This window comes from Hylobates moloch, unplaced genomic scaffold (genome assembly GCF_009828535.3).
Source record: "Hylobates moloch isolate HMO894 unplaced genomic scaffold, HMol_V3 SCAFFOLD_3, whole genome shotgun sequence".
NCBI lineage: Eukaryota > Metazoa > Chordata > Mammalia > Primates > Hylobatidae > Hylobates > Hylobates moloch.
In genome coordinates this window covers 57,654,272-57,674,536 of record NW_026652278.1, presented here as the reverse complement: position 1 = coordinate 57,674,536, position 20,265 = coordinate 57,654,272, and the positions used below count along the sequence as shown (strand labels likewise).

Sequence of the window (20,265 nt, the reverse complement as noted above, 5' to 3'; positions counted from 1 at the left end):
ACAAAAAAGCACATAGACCAATGGAACAGAATAGAGAACACAGAAATAAAGCCAAATACTTACAACCAACTGACCTTCGACAAGGCAAACAGAAACATAAAGTGGGGAAAGGCCACCCTATTCAACAAATGGTGCTGGCATAATTGGCAAGCCACATGTAGAAGAATGAAACTGGATCTTCATCTCTCACCTTATACAAAAATCAACTCAAGATGGATCAAGGTCTTAAATCTAAGACCTGAAACCATAAAAATTCTAGAAGATAACATCGGAAAAGCCCTTCTAGACAATGGCTTAGGCAAAGACTTCATGACCAAGAACCCAAAAGCAAATGCGACAAAAACAAAGATAAATAGATGAGACTTAAACTAAAAAGCTTCTGCACAGCAAAAGAAATAATCAGCAGAGTATACAGACAACCCACAGAGTGGGAGAAAATCTTCGCAATCTATACATCTGATAAAGGACTAATATCCAGAATCTACGAGGAACTCAAACAAATTAGCAAGAAAAAAAAATCCCATCAGAAGTAGACTAAGGACGAGAATAGACAATTCTCAAAAGAAGATACACAAATGGCCAACAAACATATGAAAAAATGCTCAACATTACTAATGATCAAGGAAATGCAAATCAAAACCACAATGTGATACCACCTTGCTCCTGCAAGAATGACCATAATAAAAAAAGTTTTTAAATAGATGTTGGCAGAGATGTGGCGAAAAGGGAACACTTTTACACTGCTGGTGGGAATGTAAACTAGTACAACCACTATGGAAAACAGTGTGGAGATTTCTTAAAGAACTAAAAGTAGAACTACCATTTGATCCAGCAATCCCACTACTGGGTATCTACCCAGAGGAAAAGAAGTCATTACATGAAAAAGATAATTGCATACATTTACAGCAGGACAATTTGCAATTGAAAAAATACTGAACCAGCCTAAATGCCCATGCCCATTAATCAATGAATGGATAAAGAAATTGTGGTTTATATATACCATGGAATACCACTCAGCCATAAAAAGGAAAGAAATAATGACATTCTCAGCAACGAGGTTGGAACTGGAGACCATTATTCTAAGTGAAGTAACTCAGGAATGGAAAACCAAACATCGTATGTTCTCACTCATAAGTGGGAGCTAAGCTATGAGAACGCAAAGGCTTAAGAATGATACAATGGACTTTGAGGACTCGGGGGAAGGGGTGGAGGAGGAAAGGGTGGGAAGGGTGTGAGAGATAAAAGACTACAAACTGGGTACAGTGTACACTGCTTGGGTGATGAGTGCACCAAAATCTCAGTAATCACCACTAAAGAACTTATTCATGTAACCAAACACCACCTGTTCCCCCAAACCAATGGAAATCAAAAATTAAAAATAAAAAAATATTTTAAAAAGAAAATATTGTTGTACTTCTATATAATGTTTGTGTTTTAAGCTGTTATTACAAAAGAGTCAAAAGGTTAAAAAAAATTTAAAAGTCTATAAGGTAAAAAAGTTATAGTAAGCTAAGGTTAATTTATTATTGAGAGAAAAGTTTTAAACAAATTTAGTGTTCATAAAGTCTACAGTAGTGTACAGTAATGTCACAGACACTCACTGACTCACCCAGAGCAAATCCAATCCTGCAAGCTCCATTCATGGTAAATGCCCTATACAGCTATACTATTTCTTACCTTTTTTAATATCATATTTTTACTGTACCTTCTCTTCTTCTCTATCTGTTTAGATACATAAATACTTATCATTGTGTTCCAATCACCTACAGTATTCAGTACAGTAATACATTGTACAAGTTTATAGCCTGGGAGTAATAGGCCATATACCATATAGCCTAGACATGTGGTAGGCTATACCATGTAGGTTTGTGTAAATACACTCTATGATGTTCACACAATGACAAAATTGCCCAATCACACATTTCTCAGAATGTGTCACATTGTAAAGCAACACAACTGGATATAATCTTGCATGTACATATCTAACTAGAAGAGCCAAAATGCTACCCAACTTTTGATGACATTATTTGGCATGATGAGAAATAATGACTGGCTATGTTTCTTTAAAAAATGTTCAACTTTCAAGCCAAAAAATAAACTAAGCAAAAGAGGTGAGCAAAAACAATTTTAAAAGAGAGAATGAATGGGCTGCCTTTCTTCCTCCTTGCCTTCCATTGTTTTCTCTCTTTGAGATTCCTCTTGGCTGAGTATCAGAAGATTTCATACATTTCTTAGCTCTGGATGACTTATAATTCTAAATATGAAAGTGTCAATGCTACATTTTAATTTTAGAATTCCTAGCCATCAAAGTCAGGTGATGCTCACATAAGCTAAGAGGCCAAAACAACTTGGAAAGCACTGAATCCAACCCCTTCATTTTACAGAAGAAATATAGGCCCAGGAAGACTAACTATCTTGCCCAGTCAGAAGCAGAGTAAGAATAAACCGGAAGCCAGGCATTTTCAGGCCTTTTCACCTCACATCTGGGCACCATAACCTCATGCCCCAACCCTCTCTTAAGAAGGCAGGATGAAAGAAGATGGCAGAAAGAGGCTCAGATAGTCCCTCCAGCCACAGCTAGTCAAGGCTGGACACTCTCACAGTTTCCCAAGGAGGAGACGGAGAGGGATCAGTGTGGTGTGACTTCCCCCTCAGAAGCATTTCAAGTAGAAGACCACAGACATCCACCCAGAAAATAATAAATATGTTACATGGATGAGACTTCTTTGAATATAATGCCTGAAACCTCACAGATGTAACACACTTCCTTCCAGTCTCTTTTGGTTCTGGAAAGTTCTGGGGCTTATATCACTGAGCTGCGCTAAGGCCAAGTGTACATGATTACAGCAAGCACCATGTAGGATTTCTTCATTTCTTTCTGTCTTTCCTCCCTTCCTCTCTGCTGTTCCTTCTTTTATCCACCTGCCTTTCATTTCATTCGTTCTTCTGGACAATTAGTTTTCTTATCTAATCATGTTGCCTTTTCACCCTGGCTTCCAGAAAGCTCTAAGTAAACTTTTAAATCAACCAATAGCAACCTTGCTAATCTTTTGATCAGCATAAATGTTGCCTATTTTTCTTTTCCTTATAATAGAGCCCATTTGCTGCGGGGGTGGAAGCAGTAAAAAAAAAAAAAAAAAAAAAAAACAAACTTATTTTTAAATCTTCTAGGAAGGAGGTAAGCATAAATAAAGTTCAATAAGTAATGAAAATGTTATAAATAAACCACTTTGGGGTATCCAAAATATTTCCTTGGCTTTGTTGTAGGAAACTGTAGAGAGGGCAAATATGACCACCCACCCCCGCCCCCCACCGACCTAGAGCACGGTTATTTGTACCTCCCTCCGCCCTCCAACGAGACCAAGGGAATCCTGATCAAGCCACTTATGAGAACCTGGATCTTTATCCATATCCAGGGATCTCATCTGGGCTTTAGGCATTTCTTAAACTCCTGAAACTATATGCAAAACTGTATGCAGGAATCTACCCTACAACTATTACCTGTGAATCTTTCTGTCTTTTTGAAAATCTGTATGAAGAATTTTGACCTATAGAGTCTGTTGAACCATGCTTGCCTCCCTATTAAGGAAAAAAATGTGTATGTGGTTTGATCCTACTTTACCGAATTTTGTAAGATTCTCTTGAAGAGCTCCAAAACATGATAATAACTTCTCAGCTACTTGAACATCAAAATTGAAATGAATGATTTCTTTGGATACTTCAAATTCTTCTATTTTACTAATTTAAAAAATATATATTTCTACCAACTCAGCATGGTGTGGAGTGGGAGGGTGAAGAGGGACTGGAAACGGCACATGCAGCATTTACCTTATTTCCAGGCGTCCTGGACTCCCTAGTAACATTTCCACAACACAGGCATGGCCCAGGCAGTGCTCCCAAATGATGTCTAGAGAGTCCCTGCAAGTCACCCAGCTCCCTTTCCTCTGTCCTCAGCCCATTCTCACCAACCACAGGGACCTTACACTTGGTGGCCAGCCCGGGGTGACTCACCACGTGCCCGCTGAGGTCACGGCCAAAACCAGAGGCCTGCTGGCTCTGATAGTACTCGAGCTGCTTCTCTGCCAGTTCTACCCGCTGTAACAGATTCTCAATAAAGTCCTGGAGCCGGGCTTTCCCTTGAACCTCCTTCTCAGCTGCCGCTTCCAGGAAATGGTTGAATGTGACAACTTCTCTGCAAGGCAAAAATGTCAGAACACAAAATGGAAATATGAGGCAAGGAATTCGTTCATTCAACACATATTTATTGAGTGCCTACTATTTGTCAGTTAACATCCTAGGCAGTACTCCATGGCAATGACGAGAGAGGTAGTCACCTCTTAGTGATTACATTTAGAGACTGTATTTTAGTAGAGGAAAAGAGTCACTATAAAACAAACAAATAAATATATGTCATAAGTGCTAAGAAAATTGAAACTGGGTGCAAGGGGACAGTGAGAGAGGAAGAAGAGGAGTGAATAATATTTTTAAAAGCAAAGTTAGAAATGACTTTTTGAATGGGGTGACATTTGAACAGAGACCCGAGGAAGAAGCCATGCAGGTGTTTAGGAAGAGCAAACCAGGGACATGCAGATGGGTCTGAGGTACAGCAAGGGGGTCTCCATGGAGGAGGGAGCCAGATAGGACCTCACAGGTCACTGTGAGACTTCTGGTTTTATTACAAATGAGATGGGAAAACATTGGATGTATTGTTTTTAAGACAAGCTCTGACTTGGATTTTTAAAGTCTGTCGATTGAGAGAGAAAACTCTACAGGGAGAGAAATTATAGGAGCAAGAGGCCAAGCTGAGCACCAAAACAGCACATCAAATGAGTCATCTTGTCCAATAGCATATTTTTTAGCTTAGAACAAAACAGCCCATACAGCTACCATGAGGTCAACCCAAAGACCACTGGGAAAACTATTCTAATGCTGACATAAGAGAAGCAATGCATGGGTTGCCCTCCCCTAAGAAGCTAAGCAAAATACTTCAACTACTCCTTTATCTACATAATTCACAAGTAGATTACAAATCCAGAAAAATTCTAATAACTTTATTACCATCTTATATTTTGCTTTCATTTTTAATGGAAATATGAAAATGGTATTTTTTCTGATTTATAAACAAGCTATTTAAAAAATTCAAATAACCCATTAGAAATATAAAAAAGGAAAGATCACCTAAAACTCCATTATCCTGAGACCACCACCATTATCTTGGTAGCCATCATCATGAACATCACACTCATCCCCAAACACACCCACCCAAGCACACATACACACAGTTTTTCTTCTTTTCCTACCTTGCCCTCAACTCTCAATTCCCCTCTCTCCACACCCTCTTTCCCAGGCCGAGGACCCAGTAATCACCACTATGAATAGGTGTATATTGCCAGATTTCTCTCCACCCTATTGTCTTCACTTAATAAGAAGCCATGAATATCCTTTTAGTCATCACCCTTGTATGTTCTGCCAGTCCCAGTGGAGCTAACGAGTTCCATAATTTTACTATCCGTTGGGTAGTATTTCCTTTACATGTCTCCAAAATCTCTCTCAATCTTCAAGGAATGGCCTCTCACTGTTTTTGCAATGTTCAACTTACACAAGTTTCTAAAGACTCCACTTTCTGTCCTTTCAGGCTCTTTCAATTTTGATTCGTGAATGCTAATTTTTGTTTATCTAACCTCATTCAGTTGTTCTAGACAGTCAATTAAATTCATTGGCTTTTCTGCATCTTCTCAACCTCCACTTGAACTTTATTTTCCACTGAGCTCTGTAATTCTCTTGGGAGTAGAACTTCAGGGAAGTCTGGCTCAGGAAGTCACAGTTTTACATAAGATCTTTGCAAAATAGTTGGTAGTGACTTCCAGCTCTTTTCGTCTGTACTAATAGCCAGTGTGCCACTTTTACAATTAATCATGATTTTTCTCTCACAAATATATTATGGCACACATGGCCATACTGAAACTTTTCTGACACTTCCTATAGAATCACACATCCTTACAAAACTTTGGGAATTACATATTTATAAAAACAGATAACAGGCTGGCTCTAATAGTGATTCACTCAAATAAATGCTAGTGATACCAGCCCCTGTTTTTTCCAGTTTCCCATCGAGGATCAAACATAAACCCTAATTCCATAATAATTCCATCATCTTTCAGTAGCTAAGAAATATCCGCACACAAGAAATAAGAGTCCTTCTGGAAAAGAATTTTTTTCATCATCAAATTTCAAGTTTATTTCCAGATGTTTCCATATTAGCCCTCAATAGAAGATGTGTACTTTTCAAGGTCTTCATTATTCAGGCCATGAACACAAGCCAATTTTTAAGCTCTACCGTCATTCACTTTGATCTGCTTCCTACATGAGCCACAAAGCTTAACTAGCAGCAAACGAGTGGCGGGCCCATGTGAATGCATCCCCAGCCCTTTCGTGGTTCTTGCTTATGGTTTAGGTCCTTTGGGATGGAGTATTCTGGAAACACACCACAGGAAAATGGTTACTACTTCTTATTTCCAACATTAAGGCTTCAATTCATTTGGAGTCTGAGAATCTAAATTTCTACAAGCCTGTTGTAGAGATTTCCTGGGAGATATTTAGGATAACTGAACGATACAACTGTCTCCAAACTGTACTTATAGGGCAAACAACCAAAAGTTAAAAAAAAAGTACCATTTTTAAAAATTCATTTTGGTCAATATTTCCTATATCTTATTATGGAAATGGTTCACATATATTAAAGAAAATATAAAAATTGACCTTTTGGAGGATTCAACTGGGCAGGGACAGAATCAGCTTTTGTTCTCCAGTCTAAGTCCAGCACTCAACACAATTGTGTTTGACACACAATATTGAATAAGTATTTGTTGTAATTAATGTTTATAAAGGACAAGGAAGAAACTAAAAATGACCCAAAATCCCACCACTCAGAACTAACTACTGTCAATATCCAGTATTTTTTCCCTGTCTTTTATCTCTGTGCACATTTACTATTCCAGAGCTCTCATGCTATACAGTCTAGCATATGCGAAGACAGCAATATTTGATGGCTTAATCTCAGGGGATTAGCATCACCAAAGCAAGAGAACAAATTTGAATGCAACACCTTTTATGATTGTGGCTGTATTTTTAAATCACATATTTTGCCACTATTTCTATATGAAACTTTTAAAAATTAATATTAATGCTGATATTAATTTTTAATATTAATTTTAATATGCTCCTGAAATGTTATGCCATGTTATAGAAAAGAAGGATCTTTTTTCTAACTTCTCTCAACCAATTATCTTGTGCCCTGAAGCTGAGAAGTTAATACCCTCTGTATTTGTCAACCAACCTGGCACAAACTGCTAACCTAATTTCAGTTTGTAGATGTATTATATCAACTAGGGTGAAAAAAAAAAACAGTTAAAACAAGATTGATGGTGTACTATGATTTTGTTTTAAAAGACAGGTTAAACACAAGACAAAGACTGGAGAAGTTCATCATACTGAGATAGTGTAGGGTATCTTTGTTAGATGAAAAGGGTATCAAAACCAAGTGACTAATTGTGGAATATCATGTGTGTACATCTCAGATCCACCCTTCATTCATATCCTGTTCAGTCTGGATGAATATCCAGAACCACCTCTTATTTCCTCATAGAATCTTGGGGTTTTTCTGAATGGAAAAGAAAAGGGGTTAAACACATTGCGTTTGTAACCTCTTTCATATTTACACTCCAAACAATAGAATATCCATTCAAAGTGCAAGACAGACCAATAGATTTCGACGTAAGACAGTACAAAATGTTCACTGATATGGTTTCAGATCCCACATTGCAATGACTCTTTAAGAAACTACCAACTGTCACATTTGGCACAGCATCAAAGCAAAATATCCACGATTATCTGAGAAGGCTATTAAAATACCCCTCCATTTCCTACTACATATCTATGGGAGACTAGATTTTCTTCATCTGTTTCAACCAAAACAACAAATTTGCAACAGACTGAATGTGGAACTACCAAAGTCCAGCTGACTTCTATGAAGCCACACATAAACTTTTAAAACAATACCACTCTTTTCACTAAATTATTTTTGGGAAAACAGTTATTTTTCATAAAAATATGTTATTTACATTAGCATATAATGGATACATATAGTGAGAGAGTCAAACAATGAAAGAAGGGAATACTGAAATAAACACGTAATTACAAAGCTAGTTAAATGTGACTAAGAAGAAGAATAATATGATGCTATCGGATAGAACAGTAGAAGACTTGTGTGGTTTTATTTCTGGTTCTCAACCCTGTGACTCAGAATACAGTGTGAAAGCTGGAAGGCCAGATGAGAAGATAAGGGCCAACCTGAGTGAAACTCAATGAGGGTGTGGGTGCAGACCAGTGTTGGGGAAATTTAACTGGTTCTAAGCCACTTCCGGCCCCATCTTCGACTTCTTGTTTATTTAAAAAAAAAAAAAAAAAAGGCCAAATATTATTAAATCTGAGGTTTTAGGCTTCAGTAGAAAATATGCTTATTTAAAGCAATATTTGACACTAAAAAAGAAATACCAGTATAATATAAGAAACTGACCCTGAAGCTCATTATTATGCAGAATGATTTCCAGATCTGGAAATCTGTCAAATTGATAGATATCCAGAAACCAACACAGTAGAAGGTGAGCAATGAGTGAAAAAGCCCTTTCCAGAGAGCCAAACTTTCAGTTAGAAAATATATCCATTCACACGTGTTCATTAATTTACAGGATGACCATATGGTCTGAAAAATAGATAATATTATTTCATTTTTTACAGATGGAATCCTTTCAGTTACTTCTTCTGAGATAGGTTAAAGACAGGTTAATTCAGAAAAATCAAAGATATGCTATCATGTGACCAATACACCCTAGAAGCATGTGCAGAGATTAATGGAAATACGCGTTCACGCACTGTGGTGCTCACTCCAATTTTGCATAGGCATTGAACTATGCATTTTAATGAGTGACAACACGCTGATCCTATCTTCTATTATAATCTACTATCCACAAACCATTTCTTATGTCTATTTTAACTTCTTTCATTTTTGCACTGAGCCACACTTACTTTTGGATATGCTGTTCTCTCTGCCAGGGTCATTCCTCCTCCTCTTCCCAAGCCCCCACAATTAATTATCAATTAACTATTCCTCTAACCTCAGACTCTCTTGCCAGGGAATATTCTCAGTCACATGTCCAGGTGTACATGACATGGCCTACTGTGTTTTCCACAGAAGTTTGTACCCTATTACCATGCACATCACAATGAATCAGTGTGCCATTTCCCCATTTGACCATAAAATCAGTGAGTTCAGGGACCTTGTGTGCTCCTTCACTGTCTGCCGGTACCCCCTGTATCTAACCTGAGCCCAGCACACAATACAGGATTAATACGTTTCTGCCGAATGCATGAAATGTGCAACTATATCTCTACTTGAAAATCATTAACCAACACACAGATCCTTAAGTTTCTTTTTTCCTTTTTCCAGACAAGTACTGGGGCATAAAACGAATGAGTAACCTACGGGTACCTCCTACAGGAGTAGGGGGTGGGATCTAAAACTGCTGCCTCTCTTCTATTCTTAAACACTTTAACATCAGCTTCTCCTCTCAAAGGCAAAGCTCTACCAAGTTATTTAAATTTCATTTTACATGACTGATTTATGAACCTCTTCAGAGGAATATGGAATGGTAAAAATACCTCCGGCTAAAAATAGTCTAGCTATTGATCACAGAGCACCTCAGACAGACCATAATGTCAACCACAAGGCAAATCCCAAAGCAGGAGTCAACCACCTCCAAGCACAGGGAGCTTGGCTGCAAACCCATAGCATGGAGTCAGCTCCTGTACTCTCTTTGCGGCACCACAGGCCTGAATCTGCAACAACTGCACGTCTGGAGGCATGGCCCATCTCTACTCTTGTTGGCCCTTAACTCTAATGAGAAAATCAAACTATTCTCATTGGTTGTAAGTTGACCAATACTATATTCTGAGTCCCAAGGGCCTAGAGCGGGGATGTGATAGGAGGCAGGGGAGTGGAGAAAAGAGAATATGCAGAGATAGAAATCAAAAACTTTCCTGGGTTTCCGAATTTTACCATGTGCCAACCCTGAGAGGGTATGCTTGACACCTAGTTTATTCTATATGAGTTTCTAAATCTGCAAGGAACACAGCCTGAAAAGAGAGGACCCCATTTATATGCACGAACCAACAATGTGGAGCAAACAGACCCTTCTCCACCCCACTGATCTCTATATCCAATGTGATTTTTTCTTGGCCTGCTTCCTAGCTATGAATCAGTCTGGACACTACATTGCCTAGTCACTGCTTTAGCTGATCAAAAAATGGGAATGAATTAAATGGCAAGAGGATTTGGTTCTGCAAAGCAAGTTACCAAATCAGATTTGCCTTTTAAAGGCCAGCATTCCAAGGTCAGCTCTGGATAAAAACCTAAATGGGCATTACCTAGCTCAGACCACCCCCTCTATGTCTCTTTTGTCATATACCCTAATGACCTGTTTAATGTCAAATTTCCCTTCTGGTTTATAAAGTCCATGAAGGCAGGAACTGGACGCATTTGGTTTACCATCCCATGGTCGGAACCTAGATCAGTATCTGCTGCTCAGCAACCACTCGGTAAAGATTTGTCTTCTCCATGGCTTTAGGCTGGGATGAGGCAAATGATGAAGGAAAAAGGGAAACAGATTCTATGTGTCACTGCCTGCAAGGGAGTAGGATGGAAATTAGAGATCGAATCACAAAGAGTCCTCTCATTGTGATCAAAACCTAGCAGTGGCAAAAGCCCTACCCCAATTAAGCAAGGACATCTGAGAGTCAAGTGAAAAGCCCTGGGCTGGGTGTTCTGGAAGCTTAATATCATGACCGCACTGATGATACCACCCTTCCCCTGCCTCCCAACACCTCAGATACCAGCTGACATTTTCTTTAATCACATCAGAAAAATAAATGATGTCACCATGGCAGCCCTCTCAAAATAGCAAAGAATCAAGCCCATCCAAAATGGGCCACATTCAGTATTACATAAGTCTTGACGCTTTGGGGGAAAAAAATCACATTTTCAGGAGTCTGGCTGGCACACAGTGAACTAATGGAAAAAGTACTCAGCAGAGAGACAGGGAAATTGAATTCCAGATTCAGCTTTGCTACTAAATCTCTATCCTTGGGCAAGTCATTCCCCTGCTCTGGGCCTTATTTTCTGCATGGATAAAATGAGTGTGTTATCCTGCAGGAAACAGGGGCAACCTTCTGGTTCTCAAATCAGAAATCACCTGGTCTACTCAGGGGCCATCTCTAGCAGCCCTCCCTGCTGCCCCTTCAAGGTCATTCTCTTCTGGGCATCAATGCAAATTCTGCCTTTCCTCCTCATTTCCTCAGTGTGGCCTCTCCACACATAAAAATCTGTTCTCTAATGTATCACCAACTTGAAACTGTGGCTTTATTGAGGCACTTCTCAAAACTCCCCTTGCATGTTTGTGAGTATCCCTTATTCTTCCTATACAGAACACAAACTCCTTAGGGAAAGACAGCAAGCATTTTATGTTCCCCCCGACACACCTCACACAGCACTGGGCACATTACAGATGTTCAGTCAGGACTTTTCAACCATATTGCAGAAAACTGTATATGTAAATTTTGTATTACTTTTATTACACTCAAATTTTCCAAACCCTACGGGACCAACTCAGCCAGCAAACTAGCTACTAAGTCCATCCTTTCTTGTTAAGGGTTACCTTACCAAGGTTTTCAGGATTGATTTACCTGATTACAGGCAGCACTACCCACTAGCTCTGAATACTCTTCAATAAGTAAATACCTGTTTCACTAGAACTTTTAAAGTTACACTGACTTTGTCAAGACAATGAGCAACTTCTTTCTTGGGTTTGCACTCCAAAACCTACAGATACCTTCTACGGGTTTACAATGAGACTGACCAGTACAAAAGTGCAAAACAGTTGACCCCTGAACAATGCGGGGATTAGGTGAACCAACCTCCTATGCAGTTGAAAATCCAAGTATAACTTTTGACTCTCCAAACACTTAACTCTAATAGCCTACTGCTAACCAGAAGCCTTACCGACAACATAAACAAATGATTAACACAGATTTTGTATGTGACATGTATTACGTATCTGTATTCTTAAAGTAAGCTAGAGAAAAGAAAATGTTATTAAGATAATCATAAGGAAAATATATTTACTTCTCATTAAATGGAACTGGATCATTGTAAAGGAGGAGGAGACAGAGAAGGGTTGGTCTTGCTGTCTCAATGATGGCACAGACAATAAACCTCTGCATTTAAGTGGAACTGCACAGTTCAAACCTAGTCGTTCAAGGGTCAAGTGTATTCTCAATTCAAACAACCTCCTCTGCTATGAGTTTATGTACAACTTCTACAATCTGGCTGATTCAGCCTATAGATGACCTCAGGGCAGAAACAGCCTTTGGGTCTTTTATTTTAACTTGAAAGAAAGGATTTTAAAAGTTGAAGGAAAAAATCCATAAGCAAAAGAAGCTTATGTGAATTTTAAATAATAGATGTTTGCTTTTTTTTAAACCAAATCTACAATCTGTGTTTCAAAGGGTCCCCGGAGTTTAAGTCAGTTGTGAATGAAATGGTTAACAACCTACTTTCTCTCACAAATGGGCCTAGGGAGCTCATGTGGAAGTGTTTGGCAGGGGAGCACAACTCCTGGTATGGTCCTTGGCAAAATAGGGTCTTCCCTTATCTGAAAGGCCAACTCTTTGGTGGAAGGCACAGCTCTCTGAGGTTATGGTTAGGATGGAAGATGCACCCACTGCCCAGCCAGGCAGATGCAGTCAAATCAACCCAGTATTAACAGTGTGACAGGTGGGCAGCTCCCTCTGCATCCCCATTCAGAGGGCAGGGGTGCGGGTGTGGGGAGGCTAGATGCTGCAGACACTGAGGGTGCTGTCCACAGTCTCATTCTTAGACCAAGAGCTCCAGTGTCCTCCCTGGAAACAAGACTCTTTCAGTCCCATTTTATGTACAGAAAGAGTGATTATTTGAGGCCTGAATACAGAAACTGATGGGACTGGCTCAAATGAAAGTTTTTAAAAAATGAAGACTTTGTTTATGTTTAAAAGTTTAAGGCAATTTCACTGCAGTTTTATTTAAAACACTTTCTTTTTTTTTAAATATCATTGCTTTTTTCTACTAGTCCAAAAATGACATACAAAAATCACCTTGTGGCCAGGCACTGTGGCTTACGACTATAATCCCAGCACTTTGGGAGGCCGAGGCCAGTAGATCACCTGAGGTCAGGAGTTCGAGACCAGCCTGGCCAACATGGCAAAACCCCGTCTCCACTAAAAATACAAAAAAATAGCTGGGTGCAGTGGTGGGCGCCTGTAACCCCAGCTACTTCGGAGGCTGAGTCAGGAGAATTGCTTGAACCCGGGAGGCAGTGGTTGCAGTGAGCCAAGATCATGCCATTGCACTCCAGCCTGGGTGACAGAATGAGATTCTGTCTCCAAAAAATAAATAAATAAATAAACCCATAATTTATCCTCAGGTATACTCACAAAAATGGGAACAAACATGTACAAGGATAATAACCAAGGCACTATTTTTAGTACTAGGAAAATGGAATAAAACTATATATTCGTCAATAGCAAACTGGTTAAATGGATCATGATGCATCCATACCATGGAATACTACACAACAGTCAAAAAGAGTAGTATAGTTCTATATTTAGTAAACAAAAGATGCCTGAAGTCTATTATATTAAAAACAAAAACAATTCAACATGCAAGTGGCAGAACAGTATGTGTCACGATTTCCTTTAGAAAAATGGAATCTGTGTGAGAATCTGTGTGTGCACATGGGAAAGGTCTAAAAGGTCATTTACGGAACTTAACAGTGGCTGTCTCTGAAGGATAGGATAGGATGTGCTTGGATTGGAGAGGCTATTTTTATACACATAATTCTGTCCTATTCAAGTTTTTCCTGTTTTAGCATGTCTTAGTTTTTCAATTCGTGCTCAGGTGGCATCCTTGGATTAACCATAACATGTAACTGACCCATGCATAGCCCACTTTTATTTAGTCAGATATTTTTGACAATTAAGCATTCTTGACCCCATCACTCCAGGCAACTACTACCCCAGACCTCATGTTCATTATTACTTGTGTAATTAATAAGTAAAATACAACAAATAAATAAGTTCAAAAAATTAATTTGGTTGTCTTTTAAACTCACTGCTCCTGAATGAAGCAAAAATTTTCAAATTTAATTCTAGGTCTTTCTTTATACATAGATTAACCACATCTGCCCTTTTTTCAAAAGCACAGTGCGGGTCACTCCGGTGGCCATTAACGGGTCTAGACATTAACTTCCCACCAGGAAACACCAGAAACCAAAAGGGAAACATTTTTCATTAGAGATTATTTCCCTAGGAGCAAAGTAAGTCAGAGGCTGATTCAAATCCATCCTAACTACATAATTTAAAAAATGTCTCTCCTGAACAAAAAATGTCTAGGCTTCCCCACAAGATAGAATGTAAGCATTAAAGTGATAGCAAGTAATGATCCCTTTAATCTATGGAGTGTCTCAGGAAGTTTTAATTATTACATTTTAAGAGACAACACAAAATAGAAGAGTGCCAGAGGGCAAAGAACAGATGAAATTAAATCCATCTCTACAATAGAACTCAAATTATTTGGAAACCTGCCTTCTAGGATGTTTTACTCCATCAATTTTAATGTCCTTTGATTCCATGAATTTCTAAACCTCTATTTAAAATGAAATCTGACATTCTGCATTTGGGAAATACACTGACTTGTTATGTATACTTTTTCTAGTTTTCTAGTTTGGCTTAAATCTATACTTACTGATAGGGAAATGCTTCTCTAAGTATGATGATTTCTCAAGAAATAGCTTCTATGATCTATAACTTGTGAAAACCAATCTCAACTCTTTGCAAGTGGGCAAAACTTAATCTGATATACATCATTTTCCAAAAAATCAAGTCTCAAACTTAAATCATGGAAATATAGCAATATCAGAAAGTCTTTCCTCTGGGTTCCTTTATGTCTGTTTCTCCCAAATATAAATTAAATTAAATAGATTCTCAGCTACTAACATTTACTTAACCTGGGCAGATAATACAAAATGGCAAATAAACCAAACTTATTTACACTGGAGGAATGTTTTTGAACTTAAGACAGCATCTTGCATTGACTTCATAATACGGAGATTGTCAAGAAGGAACAGCTCACTTAGCTCACCCTTTCTGCCTTCCCATTCAACTCACCCTTGCACACCATTTGGTGCTAGGAATGGATCCCACCATAGCTAGGCTGTGCTAGTCTTCTCTCTAAAAACATAATCTGTAGTTTACAAATTCCCAGTTGAGAAGGAATTAGATATTTGACTTTAATGTTGCTAGGTTGCAGACCACGCACACAGAGGGTAAATGATATCAAAGCCTTGTGCCTCCTGGTTCAACTATATCAATAAGAAATGCAGTCAAGGCACCTGCAAATAGCAAAAATCAACCTTGCTTAGCATTTGCTTGTAAGGGGATTGGGGTGCTGCTTAAAGCAATGGGGTTAGCATCCCCTGTCAGCAACACTTACTCTTCTTTCCTAAGAAGCTCCTCCTCAGATTCCGTCAGGCGTTGCCTCAGTACGGCTATCATTTCCACGGCCACGTCCACCTGTCTGTTTAGGGCCCGCTCTCGTCTCTGAACTTCCTGCTTTTTCTGAGTCAGCTGCACAAAAGCTGCCCGAACTTCCAACAGTTCCGCAGTTTTCTGGGCCAACTCTTTGGTGAGTTTATCAATTCTCTTCTCAATGGTCCTATCCACAGCCTCAACCATTCGATTGAATTTTTCTCTGACATGTGCCTCGAAAGAAGCTTTGGTATCTGAGGTGGGCAGTCCAGGACCCGACCGTGGCCCATCCAGCGAGTCTGCACGGAGGTCCATGGCAGTGTAGGTCTGCACATAGGACACAGGCCTCTCTGCCACCACCTCAAATGGCTTCCTGTCCTTGGAATGTTCATGTGAAATGCTGTACAAGTTAACATAGCTTGGTTTCTGCTTTACCACGTTGCCACTGCTCTGCAATTTTCCCGGTTTCAGGAGTTCTGAGGAAGTGACTAGGTCTGTGTCTTTGAGGGATGGAAAGAGACTGCATTTTGTCAAGAGGGTTCTTTCTTCGTAGCTGTGACTGAACTCCAGATGGGCCCTCAAGGATGACAAGCTTCTAAATCTGGTATGGTCTCCACACCTCGGGCAGCGGAATGGCAGGCACACAGCAACATTCTCAAAGGACTCCTGCCAGGGATATCTGCTTTCCTCAAAAGCCTTCTGTTGCATTACTCTAAAAGTCCTGGGAGGGGGGAAATAGGTAGTTTACAAGTCGGCTGAAAAACACACTACTAAAATGATTGCTGCTTATCTCCATGAGAGCAGAGGCTTTTTGGTTTCAAGTGACTTTTGCACATAATATTTTATGTTGCAATTAAAACCTACAGCCCATGGGCCAAATCCATCTACATCAATTTCTGCATTATTTACTGCTGCTGTATCAATTTCTGTATTATTTATTGTAAACCACATGGCAGTGGTGAGTAACTGAGACAGAGACTCTATGCTCCTAAAAGCTAAAATATTTACTACCTTTACAGAAAAAGTTTGCCAACTCCTACCTAGAATCAAAAAGGTGGGTAACATTCCCTCTTCACAGATAAGAACACTGAAGCAAGGAAGTAAAGCCATTAATCCAAGGTCAGATGGAAAGTGGTAGATCCAGAAGTGGAATTCAAGTTTCCTCCCCTCCTGAATTTGGCACACTAAATGCAAAACCGTGCCCCATTTTAAGGATACAATCCGAGATGCGTGAACACAAGAACATACGAAAACTCACATGAATTGTCAAAATGGGTCCTAAGACAGCAAGCTCGGGACCTATCCTCAAGTACAGGAAAGATTACTCAAGCTATGCACAGTGGCATTAAGCCTGCAATCAGCTGAAAATTTTTCACCCTGAAATTTTTGCCTTTTTTTCCTTCAGGTATTGCTGTGATGACATAAACCAAAGTGCTAATCGTAACAATAATAGACCCAGGTTTTACTGAAACCTGGAGACCCGATGTGTCAAATGCCATTTGGCATAAGTGGGGCCATGGCCAAGATTTTTATTATAATAGAGTGTTCTGGAAGGATTTGTCTTGTCTCAGATGCTATTTTATATGACAACCTCTAGGGATGGTCAAGTGTGAACCAGGTAGGTATCAGCATACTCTCTTAATAACAGGAAGTTCTGGTTTCCTTGCAGGAATGTATTATCTTCACCCTAGCAACAGATGACTGTTGGCAACCCAGTTCTGCAAGCAGTGCATATCTTCTATTCCTCCATGAAAGGTTTCTACTTAAATGTAACAAGCATTGGACCCGAAATGAGGGAGCCCAGCTGGGGTCTTTGGGTGAAAAGTGTCCTCAACCACTTCAAAAGCAGAGGTGCAAATGGTCCCCAGGTAGCGAGGCAGGCAAGGCTTCTAGGTGAAGCCCCCGGCCCCCAGAAAGGGGAACCTCTTCCTGTGATGGGTACACCGGGGTGTTTAACCACTGGTTTTCTGGGAACGAGATGCAAACCCTGGCTCAGCACAGGGCCAAAGACAGTGGCAAGAGGTAAGGAAAGGGGAAGTCAGGATTCTAGGGGGGCAATGGGAAAAGGGTGGCATTTTGGACTGGGAAATGGGTAATCACACACTTCAGAGCACGCAGGCTTTTATGGGCCCAGAGGAAACCCCAGTCCACGGGGCTGATGGAAGAGCCCTAAGTGACTCTGCCAGAGAAGGGCAGGCTGGCAATGACCCTGCCCCGGGGTCCCAGCTCTCCCCGCCCCCGCTCCGCTGCGTGCCAGCCCACGGGTGCCAGAGTGGATTCGTGTGCACACGAGTTCCTGCTGGTAGGGTCCGGGAAGCCGGCCCTCCCAACTCCCCGCCATGCTGCGGGCTCGGGGACCCCCTCCCCAGCCCCGGCCACCCCGGCCGGTCCCCTCCGCCTAGCCGCGGGCGCAGATGGCCGGCGGCCGAATCTTACCCGACTTGTTGCTGCTGCTGCAGCCGCCGCCGCCGGTGCTGATGCTGCGGGAGCGAAGCGGTTTTCAGCAGAGCCGTAAATCAGACTGAGCCGGGCCGGCTCCCACTCCCCGCCGCACCTCCGCGCCGGGACCGGCGGCGTCCAGGGCGGAGCGAGGCGCGGCTAGCCAGCGGGGGCGGCGCTCGCGGGCCCCGGGGGCACCGCGCCGTGGGTGCGGGGGTTCCGGAACGCCGCGGCCCAGGGCTGCCACCTCCGCGGGGAACACCCTTGCTCTGCCCAGCTGGCGGGAGCATCATCTGCCCCCCCGCCACCCAGCCGGGAGCCCGATCCGACTCAGGATTACACTGACATCACTGCGAGAGATGCTGGGATCATTCCCCGGGGGAGGGAAGGAAAGACGCGTGTCAGCCTCGCAGGCGCGGCGCTTTCTGCAGGCCCTGGCAAGGTTTTTTGCACTTAGTTTGGGGGGAGCGGGAGAGTGTGGATGAGGATGCAGCATAGCTGGGCATCTTCTTTGAAAATCTGCCCATTGGCAGGTCCGGGTATTTAATTAGGACCTCTTCATCCCAAGCAGCAGGGCGAGAATGTCCCAAAATAACTAACCCAGAGAGTACACTCCAGCCTTCCAAGCCAAGTGTCCTGAGGCTACGTTAACAGGCAGAACTAAATCTAGTAAAGTGCAGGGATTATGAACAAACAGTTAAAGCAACAACATCCCTCACCTACACCCCCATTTCTGAGGAGGACGCCCCTTTCCCTGGAGAAAAGATTTGTCCTCCTAAAGAGGGGATGTCCTGAAGAGAAGACGGCAAATCATTCCTTCTGAAGGACTCTGATGTCTCAGCTTGCTGGGCTTTTGCTTTTCTCTTTTTTTTTTTTTTTTTTTTTAACCTGTTTTGGTTTACCCCTACTGTGACTCCTGAAATGTGAAACCAAGGTAAAAGTTACTGTTGGGTTACCTTGTTCAAAGAAGAGATTCTGTTCATCTGTAGATAGTTAATGCATCCTCTTGACTCCTCGGGGTGTCTTTTCTCAAGGCTTACTGTTACTCATTTCAACACCTGATTTTATTTTAACCGTAAGGAACTCTATCTTAGTTGAGATTTTGTTTTGTTTTTGACAAATGAAAACAAATGAAGTGCTTTGTTTTTCACAAATGAATTATCACATCAAATGCAATGAAGATCCCAAGCTCTGGCATGAGACTTGATTCAAATCCTGGTTCTAGGGCCTAGGTCAAGTAAGTAGACTTTTCTGTTCCTTCAATTCTTAATCTATGAAATGAAGATAATCAGGACCTACCTCTTAATATAGCGGTGGATCGAATGCGCTGATGGTGATGGAGGTAAAAACGCTGCCTGACCGGGACACACACTGATAAAGTCAGCTGTTGTCGTTGTTGCTACTTCATTTGTAATTATTATTAATTCCATAAAAAAGGGGCCTACACTACTTTAAAAAGCAGGAAGGAGAAGAGGAATTAATATGTACTAACTTCTACGTAAATGGAGATAGGCTATTGTGCTGGGGTGTGTTTGCTTTTAAAATATTATATTTCATTGAAGTTACTTTTTGACTCGCTCTCGAGACTATTCCAAGAATCAATTTATTTAGTACAAAATTTTAAAGTCTGAAAGGTACACTCATTGGAGTGCCAAGTTATCTCGGTCATCTTGGGAGGCGCCTGCAGGTTAACCTCTCACACCCGCTGCCTTCGTGGCAAAACACAACAAAAGCATGCTCTGGAGAGGAAAAGGTTTCCGGTTCAGACTCCTCCCTTACTTTTTTTTTTTTTTTTTTTTTTTTGAGACGGAGTCTCACTCTGTCTCCCAGGCTGGAGTGCAATGGTGCGGTCTCAGCTCACTGCAACCTCTGCCTCCTGGGTTCAAGCGATTCTTCTGCCTCAGCCTCCCTAGTAGCTGGGATTACAGGTGCCTGCCACCACCCAACCAATTTTTGTATTTTCAGTAGAGATGGGGTTTTGCCGAGTTGGCCAGGCTGGTCTTGAACTCCTGACCTCAGGTGATCTACTGGCCTCGGCCTCCCAGAGTGCTGGGATCACAGGTGTGAGCTACCGCGCCCGGCCAGCTCCTCCCATTTCTTAGACAGCTGCTACTTCTTTTTTGGTCCTAAGTTCCTCTCCTGTTAAATGAGAGG

The 20,265-nt window shown here is 41.1% G+C and overlaps 1 protein-coding gene across 2 annotated transcripts in view; it reads right to left on the bottom strand.

Moving 5' to 3' along the window:
* The window catches only part of ZNF365 (zinc finger protein 365), a 108,010-nt gene extending 89,159 nt beyond the window's left edge, over positions 1-18,851 (bottom strand). The window contains exons 1-3 of one of the 2 annotated variants that reach the window (XM_032138159.2): positions 18,109-18,851; positions 15,638-16,393; positions 4,012-4,192 (exon numbers count right to left, since the gene is read on the bottom strand). In XM_032138159.2, the coding sequence (XP_031994050.1) occupies positions 4,012-4,192; positions 15,638-16,380 (924 nt within the window). In that variant the 5' untranslated portion in view covers positions 16,381-16,393; positions 18,109-18,851. The remainder of the gene's footprint in view (positions 1-4,011; positions 4,193-15,637; positions 16,394-18,108) is intronic. The other variant, XM_032138150.2, reaches the window with a different exon arrangement.
* Between the last annotated feature and the right edge of the window lie 1,414 nt (positions 18,852-20,265).